The sequence below is a fragment of the Carettochelys insculpta genome, chromosome 20 (assembly GCF_033958435.1).
Source record: "Carettochelys insculpta isolate YL-2023 chromosome 20, ASM3395843v1, whole genome shotgun sequence".
NCBI classification, from domain to species: domain Eukaryota; kingdom Metazoa; phylum Chordata; order Testudines; family Carettochelyidae; genus Carettochelys; species Carettochelys insculpta.
This window is the reverse complement of record NC_134156.1, coordinates 25,075,496-25,089,174: the sequence shown is the minus strand read 5'-3', so window position 1 is coordinate 25,089,174 and position 13,679 is coordinate 25,075,496. Positions and strand designations below refer to the sequence as shown.

Below are 13,679 nucleotides of genomic sequence, written 5' to 3'. Positions count from 1 at the left end.
GGTCTGTAATTACTAGGGTCTCCTTTAGAGCCCTTTTTAAATATTGGTGTTATATTAGCTGTCTTCCAATCATTGGGTACCAAAGCTGATTTAAAGGATAGGTTACAAACCACCGTTAATAGTTCCGCAATTTCACATTTGAGTTCTTTCAGAACCCTTGGGTGAATACCACCTGGGTCCCGGAGACTTGTGACTGTTTAGCTTATCAATTAGTTCCAAAACCTCTTCTAATGACACTTCAATCTGGGACAGTTCCTCAGACTGGTCACCTATAAAGGACAGCTCAGCTTTGGGAATCCCTCTAACATCCTCAGCTGTGAAGACTGAAGCAAAGAAATCATTTAGTTTTTCTGCAATGGCATTATCTTCCTTGATTGCTCCTTTTATGTCTCTATTGTCCAGGGGCCCCACTGCTTTTTTAGCAGGCTTCCTGCTTCTCATGTACTTAAAAAAACCATTATACTATTGTTTTTTGAATTTATGGCTAACTGTTCCTCAAAAATCTTTTCTGGCTTTTCTTATTACATTTTTACATTAATTTGGCAGTGTTTCTGTTCCTTTCTATTTTGATCACTAGGATTTGACTCCCACCTTTTAAAAGATGCCTTTTTCGTCTCTCACTGCCTCTTTTACACGGTTGTTAAGCCAAGCCACGGTGGCTCTTTTTTAGGTCTCTGTTCTCCCCGTGGAACTTCGCTGGTCACAGGGCCTGCGAGTCACATCAAACACTGCGAGGCCTTGAGAGCCAGAAGAGTTTGCCCGAGCTCATTGCTGCCAGGAATCAATCCGGAGGGACACCACCACGTGCACAAAATCCCCTTTCCCAGGAGCGAAGTCACTTGGGCTCCTTCCCCGAGGACACCCCCCCAGGGAAAGCGATCAGCCTTACAGCCAGGGTCCTGGCGCTGCCCCTCGGCACCCCCAGCTGCCGGCAGCCCCCGCTGCCGGGTCCTCGGGCGGGAGGAGCCCGGGAGGGCCCGACCCCTCCAGGCGGGGCAGAGGGCGCCAGGGTCTGCCCCGCAGTGACGTCCGGAAAGCGAAACTCACGAGCTGCCCGCCCGGCGCCGCCCCGCGTAGAAACAGAAACTTTGCCGGGTCCCTGCGCAGCAGCATCCGCAGCCGCATCCGCAGCCGGCGCGCAGCTCAGGTGAGTGGCAGCACCTCGGGGCGCTGCCCCGGCCCCGGCCGAGCTCCGCGCTCGTGGGGGCTGCAAGCCCGGGGCGGAGGGGGGAGCCCCGGGCGTTCCGCAGGAGCACTCACCCGCCTGCCTACCCGCTGCTGGGGCCGGGCAGGGGCGCATCCCCCCACAGCCCCGCCCGCCCGCCCGCCCGCGTGGGGGGGGAGTCGGCAGCAGGTGCGGGGGGAGGGGGAACCGGGGGGCACCGCTAGGTGCCGCAAGTAACGGGGCTCTGGCAGCCCGTGCGCGGCTCCCGGGGCGGGGTGCAGGCTCAGCGGCGCGACAGTTAGCGCGCGCTGCACCCTGGGCCTTGTAGTCCGGCAATACCGCCTGCCGCGAGCGTTCCCGCCTTTGCCATTGGCCGAGCGGCGGAGCTCATTTGCATGGGCGGCCGGCGCAGGGGGGCGGGGGGGAAGCCCCCTTTACGTGCCTGGCGGGCCGGGCAGGGCTGGGAGCTGATTTGCGTGTTGGCCCCGCCCCCGGAACCCCTCACCCCTCGCGCGGGACGGGCTGCAGGTAGGGGCTGTGTGGGGCCCAGCCCCGCACCCCAATCTCCTGCCTGCGGGCGGGGCTGGCTGCTGCACCTGCCTCTGCGGTCTAGGGCTTGGAGGGGGTTGTAACGTCCTGGCCTGGGGCAGGTGCTGTGGCCGCCCCTTGCATGCGCCCCTCCCCTGCGCCCCGGATCCCACCTCATAGGCTCCACCGGCAGCCTTGCCCCTTACGTGCCTCGTTCCAGGTTCTCCTGTCCCGAGTGTGGGCCGCGCTGCTGGCTGTCGTTCCCCTGCTTTAGTTGCATAGCAGTAAGGCCCGAAGCCCCAGTTCTACGGGGCGTCTTTGAAAATCTGGCTCTTATAAATTAACCAGGCAAGTGGCAACCAAGGAATAAAGTAAGCGATTGCACAGCTTGGCTACCTCCTTATCTGCCGTTAGCTGTGATTCTCCGGAAAGAAGGCGAACCAGATTCATATCTGCCCCACTCCCACGAACAGTGACTCTCTCAGTGAGCTTTCTTGGGATTTTCTCCTTCTCTTTAAAAATAATAATAATGATTTTAGCCCAGAGTTCCCCTGTGAGTTTTTGTGGCTTCAAAGTTGCATTTCCTAGCTCTTAAAGCGTATCCCCCTAAAGTTGTTTTTCAAAAATCATATAAGCTGCAAAACTGACTCCAGAGAAGGAAAATACACAAAGTGAAGGGGAAAAGAGATGGGAAAGAAGCTGAGTTTGTTTTCTAGCTTGTTTGTTTAGTAGCATTTGTCCCTTAAACTTGTTTCCACATGCACGCAAAGGAAATGGTGGGTTACACTTCACAAATCAGTATTTTTTAAGTTTGTATGCACATATGTTGTGAATGATTTAGGCTCTTGAAACAGTTATAATCAATTTTGCTTAGCATGTTTGCACTTGCTTTTGTGAATAAATGAGCGTAATGACTGAAGTCTCCATGGCTTGTGAGATGTGGAAAGCAGGGAGAGTGTTTCACTTTATGCCTAGGTTATGGTTTGGGAAGCCTGGGGGTTAGATGTGGAATGTTTTTTCTCAGCATGAAATTTAGCAAGGGCCTGGAGCCATGTGGCTAATCCATCAGTGTTTTGCCTTTCCCTTAGCATTTGTGTTTCTCTCTTCCTGTGTTGAAACAGGCAGCATAACGCTTTGCCCTGTGGTGGTGGTGGTGGTGTGCGGGTATGAAGTGCCCTGCATGTGACCACGTTTCTCAAGATGCATCTCCTAACTTCTGCAGCAGCTGTGGGGTCAGGCTGGTTCCCCCCATCAGCACACAAAGTAAGGAAAAAGGTAAGTGGATGGGGGTAACTTGGGTTTATTGCTTGGCTGATTAGGATATTGCAAAGTTATTTGATACGTACACATGGCATACAATAGTACTTGAGCAGCAGAGCTCTACACTGGATGTAGCCTTGGTCCTGAATCAGACGTAGCCGTATGGGTTATGGGATCACACGGGCAGTGTCAAGGTTGTTCTCCAGCCTGGCACTCCTGAGGGGAAGGGGTAAGTGCTTGGGGTACCCCCTCAGGGAGATATTCTCAAGTGTATCTTCCTGGGGTTTTTGTTTTACCTGGGTGGTGGCAGCTGTACCCTCCAGGGTTCAGGGGATCTCTGATCTGGGGCAGTTTTAAAGTAAAGCCTGTGTTTAGGCAAGGTGTTTCAAGTTTTTGCAGGCCCCTACCCTGAAGTCCGTTATATCGGGGTCTGTTAAATGGAAGCTTTACAGTACTGCTTTAAGCAAATTGGTCTGAAACCTATGCCCTGAGTTGTCTGTGTACGTACCTTATCAAGTCACAGTTTGCTTTGTTTTCAAACCCTGTGTAAAGGAGACATGGGAGCATCCCCCCAGTGTGCCTGCCTAGTTTAAAGGGGTGTCCAAGGATTGGGGTTGTGGCAGCTACTTTCCAGGGTATCTGTGACCTTGGGAAGTGCCAGAGTGGGGACAGAGCCCTGACAAGGGGCCAGTCCATTTCCATGCCTGGTATTCCTTGGTGACCTGGTAGTCATGCTTGGTTCAATTGTTCTCTCAGCTCCTGGCTTAAAACTCACACAAAGAAAGAAAAAGCCAGCTGGGGAGCTTTCATTTCACATCTGAACACCTTCTTGGGTGGGCTCTCTGGCTCCCTGCCAATACCTCCTAGCCACCTGAGTTTAACCCCTTGGTTACTGGATTTTGGGATGTTCTGAAAAGGCCAGCCCTCCTCCTGTCCATCAAAGGCTGGTACACCAGAGTTGGCAAATAGATCCAAGAAGGAGGAGTCCCCCCGGACATGCTTGTGGAATTGTTTCTCAAATACTTTCAAGCCCTTCTCACGCATCAGGAAGAAGTGAACACAGGCTCAACTGTGATATCTATCTCACCTTCTTTGCAGGCTATCTTCTGTAGTACATTTGTTGTTTGAAACCCCCTCTTATTTTTAGCTCTTTGCCCTGTATTTGTTTCCTTGGTTTTTTTGGAAGGGGGGCAGGGGGCGGTGAGTTTATGCTTTGACTTTTGTGATTTATTTATGTTCTTCCTGTTCTCTAAGGGGACAGATAAGCTCTTGGGCTTTGTTGTCTTTGCCTTTTATACCCCTGGATGCACACCAAGGCCCTGTTCCCTCCACATTCTGCATCGAGGGTTAAGCAGTAACATGTATGATCCAATGGTGGATGCACCCCAATCGTCATGATACTGCATAAAGCTGTGGCGGATCTGGGAAGTTCAGTGTGTGTGTGTGCATGCGCGCATGTGTTTCAGGCAGGGTGGGGGCGAGATTCTGACAGAAAGAGGAAAGAGTTGAGACCATTTAGAATGATGTGCTGAGAAAGGCAGAAAAAATGAGACAGATGCACAAATTTAAAAACAAAAAAGTGCAAAACAGCTGCCACAAGTATTTGGCAGTATAGACGGCAGTGCTGATTTACTACTTTTCTGAGACCAGAATTGTTTTCTCCCCTGGAATATGCAGCTCTCATGCACTATCAGCATCTGTATAGTGAGATGGCAGGTATTGGCACAGGTGTGGGTGAAAAATAGCCTGGAGGAGTTTTCCTGAGGTGTGTGTCTGACCTCATCATCTGCACACAGATTGATTTCATTGCAAACCACAGCATGTTTCATTGCACGTTTCTCCTGCCTTCTTTTGGGCTTTTCCCATCTTGTGTCTCCTTTGATAGAGCTGGAGCTGCCCTGTGAGAATTTACAGATGCTGTGAGTTGACCTGGTTATCGAGATCTCTCTCCAGTGGGAATATATTCCTTGAACTCAGTAGGGAGCTGTCTGACACGGAGGCAGGAAGGAGAAGAAAGATGGTTATCTTTTTTCAGCCAATGAGCTGACACTTGAGTGTCATTAAGGGTCAAGGGCTGGAATTTTTAGCTTTAAGGTGCAGCCAGCTCTGCAGCTGTGATGCTTTTTGCAGAGGCAGGAATGCTTTGAGGTGCAGGCCTGGGAGCTGAAATGTGACATCTCTTTCAGGACCAGCCCTCTGTAATCTCCTTTTTGCAGTGTTAAGTGCAACAGTTTGTGCTGTTTTGGCAATGTGATGCCTGCGGTCTCAGAGTGTGGCTCTTCACTGGCCCGTCTCCTAGTCTTGGATTAGGGCTGAGAATTGCCCCTGTCCCTCCTGAAGTGGTTTCCAGTGATTGCTTCCACACCTCATGAAGTGATGTTCACGTCTCAGCCAAAGCATTTAATCAGCACTTGTGCTTTCTTCCCGACCCTAACATTGATAGAGAACTTTGTCTCACTTGTAGGAAGTGGAGATGTGAGACCAGCTCCAGCCCCTGAGGAGGCAGTGGAATGTGGGAGAGAACTGAAGGTAGAGAATGCCTCCTCCTTAAGCCCAGCCACTTGTGGGCAACGACTGACCAAAGAAACGCTGGGGGAGCCAGGAGAGTTGCACTCCGACAGCATGGGGACTCAGACTGGTGTCTCCAAGAAGAAAGTGAGTATGTCTGAGTGTGCCGGTGCAGACTGTGTACTGTGCAGAGACCTTGGGGAGTCTTCACGTTTCCCTGCAGTGCTGAATTGGGTAAGGACATGAGCTGCCAAGTAGCACAAGTTAGGCAAATGACTTCTCTGCTTTCTCTTTACTAATGCTTTTGGCTCATGGGCTGGAACCACTAACCACGTTTTTGAAGGAAATCTAATATGTGTTATAAAATCATCAGTTTTGCAGCCAATGATGTCTCAGTGCATGGTGCTGAAATAATGACTCAGGGTTTCTCCTAACAATATGTTTCGGATAGTAAATTAATACAAGAATGCTTCAGGATTAAAAATCTGTCTGTCCAAAGTCAATATCTGATTGCTAGGGGATGTGTCATCCCATGCTGCTGTGTTAGGCTGCCTCTACACTAGAAACCTTTGCCAGTAGAATAATGTTACTTAGGGATATGAGTCTTTTCCTTTTTTAACGGTGTGTGTACCCCAGTACAAGCCCTACGGTAGACATAGTGATGCCAGCCAAAAACACGTTGATGATATAGCCTACTTTCTCTGGGGATCTGGGATAAGAAGCTATACCAGCAAAAGCACTCCTTTGCTGGTATCAGTTGCATTTGGTCTAGGAGGGTATGCTGGTCCTGTATAACTAACCTTTTCTCATTTGGACAGGTCCTTTCATGTCAGACTGTCATACCGCTGAAAACTTCAAGGTTATGTCTATACTAGAAGCATCTGTCTGCAGAAGTTACTCTCGGAAGAGATGTTCTGACAAAACTTCTGTCTACAGATCACGTCTACAGATAAAAGCGGATCGATCTGTTGAGCCACTCGTCCGCAAAAGGGCCTCCCGGAGCATCTGTATAGCTTTTTTGTAGAAAGTCTGTCTACAAAACACATTTTGTGTGTAGATGCTCCTTGAGTTTTGTGGCCAAACCCCCAGTTCTGTCAAGAAAACTCTCTAGCGTAGACATAGCATGAATGCTTGGAGACTCAGATTCTCAGTTACTTGGATTTCAAATCCTCTTTTATTACAACTTAAAGGACTTTAAAAAACTGTCCAATCCCACATACAAGGGACAGGATGAACAGGGAACTTTTTTTTTTAAACCCAACATGCCTCTGATGTTTCCATTTTTTTGAGTTAATAAAACCTCTCATGAACATAGAGACTTTACAGCTACTATATTAATCAGATTTTTTTTTCAAATTCGAATTGACATTTTATAACAGCTTATCTCCCATTCTTGGAATGGGATTCATATTGTAAACGCTGGTCCAAAATTATTATCCGACGATTAGTGCTTGCCTAACTGCAGGCCATAGCCCATCGAATGAAATGTCGCATGCACGCATACATGTGGCAGGATGAACACGGAACTTATTTTGAAATATGATTTTGGCAGAAATAGCTACAGTTACGCGTTTTGCCACTGGCATACTACGGTAGATAGGTGAATGTGATAACAGCTGAACAAATTTCACTGAGACCTATGAGCTGCCCACTGGGCTTTTTGTGATGGTCAGCGAGCCATACATTTGCAGGGTGAAGGTCATTCAATGCAGCATGTAGCCCAGAAGGCTAGCCTACCGGTTTGCTTTATTATAGCTACTTATTAACTATGCATTTGCCCATTTGATGTGTTGTATTTTGTTTGCTTTCCTGTGTGAAGTTTGGCTGTAATGTGAAGAACCAACGGGCCTGTATCCTGTACGACTAGTTTCAGCAAGTTAGCATAAGTATAGTGAAGCAGGTTTGCAACTTTTGGCGTAGACCAGTGGCTTGAGGGTCTCCCGTTAGACACATTTACCTAAGAGTAAGAGTTGGAACTGTGTGGTTAATGGTGACCACAGGGAACATCTCAGGGACATGGAAGTAACCACCATAAACCAGTTCAGGAAAGAGGTGCCTGGTATGCGAACAAACTGATTGGCCTGAATAGATATAGATATGTTAGGCCATGGAATAAGTGCACCCCAATATCGTGTGAGTGAGAGTTGGTTTAGGGCATGGAAAGGTGGGCGTTAGCATGAATATTTATGATAGTGCTCAGGCTCTATCAGGGACAAGCCACCATGTGGAGTTAATTCTGTTTATTCTTCCTCTTCTGTGGACTTCTAGCCTTTTCCTTTAGCTCGGAGTCTCCAGCTGTCTATGGTTAACTTAGCTACTCAGCATGTCAGCCTTCAGCTCTATTACTCACTATCAGTCTCGGGCACTGAGGAACCTGGGCCATTGGACACATTTGGCATAACAACAGCCATACAGGGTCAGACCAAAGATCCATCTAGCTCAGTAGCCTGTTTGGCAACAGTGGCCAATGCCAGGTGCCTCAGAGGGAATGAACTGAACAGGTAATCACCAGGTGATCCGTCCTCTGTCACCCATTTCCAGCCTCTGGAAATTAGAGGTTTAGGGACACCTGGACACATCTCTACCCATCATGGCTAATAACCATTGATGGACACATTGAGCTGATGTTTCCTGTGGCCTGGGTCTATAGTTTTTTCAGAGTTCTTTGTCAGGTATCCTCTTAGAGTGGGCCAGGCAGTTGCAAAGGCCAGCTGCAGACCAAAGGCCTGATTGCTTCCTGTTGCGTATATAGATTTTTCTCCCAGGGCAGGAATCTTTTTGTTCAGCAACCCCCGCTCCTCATGGAAAAATAGCAGGTCCAAGATAGTTACGGTAGACCCCCGAATTACGTGGGGGTTACGTTCTTGCACAACCCCACATAACTCAAATTTTTCTCAACTCAGGGGAGTCAAGAAACTGACCAGCGCGTCTGACAGGAGTGGGGAAACTGACCAGCGCAGTAGCCAGTTCCCCACCACCAGAGTCGCATGAACCTGAGATATGCGCAACTCAAGTGTGTGTATCTTGGGGGTCTACTGCATATAGAAAGACATACAACCATGCTACCTAGGACCAGCTACAGTTAGGGCTTATAGGACAAACAGGACCGCTCACAGGCTGCTGGTTTGAGTACTGAGTCATTAAGTCATGGGATAAGAGGGAAGGTCCTTTCATGGACTGAGAACTGGTTAAAAGACAGGAAACAAAGGGTAGGCATAAATGGTAAATTTTCCAAATGGAGAGGGGTAACTAGTGGTGTCCCCCAAGGGTCAGTCCTAGGACCAGTTCTGTTCAATTTATTCATAAATGATCTGGAGAAGGGGGTGAGCAGTGAAGTGGCAAAGTTTGCAGATGACACTAAACTGTTCAACATAGTCAAGACAAAAGCAGACTGTGAAGAACTTCAAAAAGATCTCATCAAACTGAGTGATTGGGCAACAAAATGGCAAATGAAATTTAATGTGGATAAGTGTGAGGTCATGGACATTGGAAAAAATAACCCCAACTATACTTACAATATGATGGGGACTAATTCAGTTATAACTAATCAGGAAAGAGATCTTGGAGTTATTGTGGATAGTTCCTTGAAAACATCCACGCAGTCTGCAGAGGCAGTCAAAAAGGCAAATAGGATGTTAGGTATTATTAAAAAAGGGATAGAATGTAAGACGAGTGTCTTACTGCCGCTAAAGAAATCTATGGTACGCCCACATCTTGAATACTGTGTACAGATGTGGTCTCCTCGCCTAAAGAAAGAGATCCTGGCACTGGAAAAGGTTCAGAAAAGGGCAACTAAAATGATTAGGGGCTTGGAACGGGTCCTGTATGTGGAGAGGCTAAAAAGATTGGGACTTTTCAGTTTAGAAAAGAGGAGATGGTGGGGGGACATGATAGAGGTATGTAAAATTGTGACAGGTTTGGAGAGGGTGAATAAGCAGAAGTTATTTACTTGTGCCCATAACACAAGAAGTAGAGGACACCAAATGAAATTAATGGGTAGCAGGTGTAAAACTAATAAAAGAAAGTCCTTCTTCACTCAGCACATAGTTAACGTGCGGAACTCCTTGCCAGATGAGACTGTGAAGGCTAGGAGTATAATAGAATTTAAGAAAGAGCTAGATAAATTCATGGAGGTTAGGTCCATAAAAGGCTACTAGCCAAGGGTAGGAATGGTGTCCCTGGCCTCTGATTGTCAGAGGCGGGAGATGGATGGCAGGAGACAAATCGCTTGATCACTGTCTTTGGTCCACCCCCTCTGGCCACTGTCGGCAGACAGGCTCCTGAGCTGGATGGACCTTTGTTCTGATCCAGTAAGGCCATTTTTATGTTATGTTCTAAGCATCACTAATGGCCCTCATTAGCACGTTTAGATCTATAAACAGATCCACACTTCATATTTCTAACTTCACATACGAGAATGATACATGAGCAAAAAAGAACACAGATTGTAACTGTAAAATTGATAAGTTTCATGAGAGATTTTGTCTAAAGCGCCTTCGAGTTACTCTCGTATTCATAAGAGCCCATTTTCATCATGCATGGGGGGTGGGAAGGGCTGCGACAGTCACTTTACTCCGGCTGAGGCCTCATTATTAGTGAGAATCTTTGCAAACTGCCCTGATCAATAGGGCCTCCCAGACACAAAGGAGGGCTGGGATCTGTCTGGACACCAGTATTCTTCATTACTGAATTTGTATAACCATAGTACCTCGAAGCCCTAGTCGTGGACTGTGACCCCATTGTGTTAGGCACTGTACGTGTGCAAAACAAAGCTAGTCCTGCCCCCAAAGAGACTACAGCCTAATGGGAGGAACAGCATGACAGTGCCATTCATTAAGCTTCTTGTCACTCTAATGGCAACCTTCTCATTTGTTACACTCCCTGCCTGGTGTGTCTGTTTCAGCCACTGATTTCCATGAGAGACATAAGGGGAGTGTGGCAGTATCTTTTAGTGGATCTGCTTCTGTTGGGAAGAAGAGAGGCACTCAAGTGATACAGAACCTCCTTCAGGTCCAGAGGAGGTTACTGTGACTCCCTTAAGCACAACAGAGGCTAAGTCCCAACTACTTACACGAAACTCAGGGTGTGTCTGTGGGATAAGGAAAAGTCCCTGGCTGGTCATCTCAGCCAGCTCAGGCTCTGGAGTTGCAGAGCTATTTCCTTGCTGTGCAGGCTGCTGGGCTTTGGCTGGAGTCCAACCTTTGGCATCCTCCCACCTACAACCAGGCTTCTGCCTGAGCCCAGCCATCTACACAGCAATGGAACTGCCCCACAGCCTGAGCCCCGGGATCCTGAATCACAAGGCACAGGCCATCTGCAGGTGTCCAGTTGCTACGCACACACACCTAAGGGATCGTTCATGGGGAAAGAATGTCTAGGAACGACTACAGCAGAAAGGGATCTAGGGGTTATCGTGGACCACAAGCTAAATATGAGTCAACAGTGTGGTGCTATTGCAAAAAAAGCAAACATGATTCTGGGATGCATTAACAGGTGTGTTGTGAACAAGACACGAGAAGTCATTCTCCCGCTCTACTCTGCGCTGGTTAGGCCTCAGCTGGAGTATTGTATCCAGTTCCGGGCACTGCAGTTCAAAAAAGATGTGGAGAAACTAGAGAGGGTCCAGAAAAGAGCGACAAGAATAATTAAAGGTCTAGAGAATGTGACCTATGAGAAAAGGCTGAAAGAATTGGGCTTGTTTAGTTTGGAAAAGAGAAGATTGAGGGGGGACATGATAGCAGTTTTCAGGTATCTAAAAGGGTGTCATAAGGAGGAGGGAGAAAACTTGTTCTTCTTGGCCTCTGAGGATAGAACAAGAGGCAATGGGCTTAAACTGCAGCAAGGGAGGTTTAGGTTAGACATTAGGAAAAAGTTCCTAACTGTCAGGGTGGTCAAACAGTGGAATAAATTGCCGAGGGAGGTTGTGGAATCTCCATCGCTGGAGATATTTAAGAACAGGTTAGATAGATGTCTATCAGGGATGGTTTGGACAGTACTTGGTCCTGCCATTGGGGCAGGGGGCTGGACTCGATGGCCTCTCGAGGTCACTTCCAGTCCTTGTGTTCTATGATTCTATGATGAAATGGCCTGTTAACACCCCAATAGGGACAGGATAAAAAGGGGGTTAGTGGATTGCAGATTGCTGTACAGTCATAAGCCATAAAAATAGGGGCTGGAATTATGGGGGTGCTGTACCAGCCCCTGGCTTGAAGAGGTTTCCGTCCTACACAGGGTTTCCACTTGGATTCAAGAGCTCTCAGTGCCTTCACTCTAAACATTAATGGTTCTCAATCCTGCTGGAAAGGTATAACAAGTGGGGTTCCGCAGGGGTCTCTATTGGGACCGGTTCTGTTCAATATCTTCATCAATGATTTAGATATTGGCATAGACTGTAGGCTTATTAAGTTTGCAGATGATACCAAGCTAGGCGGGGTTGCAACTGCTTTGGAGGATAGGGTCAAAATTCAAAATGATCTGGACAAATTGGAGAAATGGGCTGAGGTAAACAGGATGAAGTTTAATAAAGACAAATGCAAAGTGCTCCACTTAGGAAGGAACAGTTTTACACATACAGAATGGGAAGCAACTGGCTAGGAAGGAGTATGGCAGAAAGGGATCTAGGGGTTATAGTGGACCACAAGTTAAATATGAGTCAACAGTGTGATGCTCTTGCAATAAAAGCAAACATGATTCTAGGATGCATTAACAGTTGTGTTGTGAACAAGACACAAGGAGTCATTCTTCCGCTCTATTCTGCGCTGGGTAGGCCTCAGTTGGAGTATTGTGTCCACTTCTGGGTGCTGCATTTCAAGAAAGAGGTGGAGAAATTGGAAAGGGTCCAGAAAAGAGCAACAAGAATGACCAAAGGTCTAGAGAACATGAGCTATGAAGAAAGGCTGAAAGAATTGGGCTTGTTTAGTTTGGAAGGAAGAAGATTAAGGGGGGAACATGATAGCGCTTTTCAAATGTCTAAACGGGTGTCATAAGGAGCGGGGAGTAAACTTGTTTTTCTTGGCCTCTGAGGATAGAACAAGAGGCAATGGGCTTAAACTGCAGCAAGGGAGGTTTAGGTTGGACATTAGGAAAAAATTCCTAACTGTGAGGCTGGTCGAACGCTGGAATAAATTGCCAAGGGAGGTTTTGGAATCTCTATCTCTGGAGATATTTAAGAACAGATTAGTTAAATGTCTGTCAGGGGTGGTCTGGGCAGTACTTTGTCCTGCCATGAGGGCAGGGGGCTGGACTCGATGGCCTCTCGAGGTCCCTTCCAGTCCTAGTGTTCTATGATTGTTCCAGCACCCTGGCCATAAATCTATGGGAGCGACAGGTCTGAACAACACTGCATACACTTACTGCCATTGTCACCGTGGTCTCTGTAGGGACCGCAGTGCTGGATTCCTTGTTGTCTCTTGTCCTCCAGCGTAGCGTGTTGGTGAGCCAAGGGGCGGGTGGAGAGCGTACGCATTCTCCTCGCGAGTCTCGAGCACTGTACAGATCACACACAGCTGGAGGAAGATCTGACTTGTTTCAAGTAAGGGCAGAGCTTTTTTTGTCCTGGTGCTTGCCAGTACTAAATACCAGCATCTCTGTAGCCCCAGGCATGGGATTGGCTGGGGGCAGGAGCCACCTGAATACTGGCTCTTTTTTTTGTTCTACAAAAAAGGCGCTGAGTGGAGGATATAGAACATATCATTTTAAAATTGCCTGTTCCCTAAACAAAAAAACGTAAGTGACAAATAAAAGCCACAGTCTGAAGAGCGGCTCATCCCCCACCCCGGATAGAAAAACACTGCTTAGCGATTGTATCTGGCTTCCCGATGTCTCTGAAAGCAAAGCCATTTTTCAACAGAGAGCAAAAGCTGCAGGTGGTGCAGTCTGGAGTGAGATGGATGATGCTACTCTACTGCCCAGAAAGAGGAGACTGGAGAAAGCAGACCCATTTGACGATAGCAGCCCATCTCCTACAAGCCCACAGCAGGTAGCTCTCATGAGTAGTTCCTCTACCCAGAGTGGCCTAAGCTAGTGCGTCACCCCGAAGCCCCCATTACTAGCACAGGTGTCTGTTCTGGCTCAACAGCTGCATGCCAGCGGCAAGTGATTAACCTGGAAAACTGCGGTCAGCAGTTTCCCGAATGGGCCCTGCTTGAAGCACTGGGCAGAGCACGGGCCTGTGATTCCTGTGTGTACATCAATCTGAATGCGGAGTCGGTCTGTGTTC

General features: G+C 48.0%; 1 protein-coding gene across 4 annotated transcripts in view; it reads left to right on the top strand.

Moving 5' to 3' along the window:
* The first annotated feature begins 1,074 nt into the window (after positions 1 to 1,074).
* The window catches only part of RNF213 (ring finger protein 213), a 95,905-nt gene continuing 83,300 nt past the window's right edge, over positions 1,075 to 13,679 (top strand). For 2 of the 4 annotated variants that reach the window (XM_075014311.1, XM_075014314.1), the window contains exons 1-3: positions 1,075 to 1,147; positions 2,815 to 2,968; positions 5,418 to 5,695. In XM_075014311.1, the coding sequence (XP_074870412.1) occupies positions 2,860 to 2,968; positions 5,418 to 5,695 (387 nt within the window). In that variant the 5' untranslated portion in view covers positions 1,075 to 1,147; positions 2,815 to 2,859. Of the gene's footprint in view, positions 1,148 to 1,611; positions 1,694 to 2,814; positions 2,969 to 5,417; positions 5,696 to 13,679 lie in introns of those variants that run through there. The other 2 variants (XM_075014313.1, XM_075014312.1) reach the window with 2 other exon arrangements.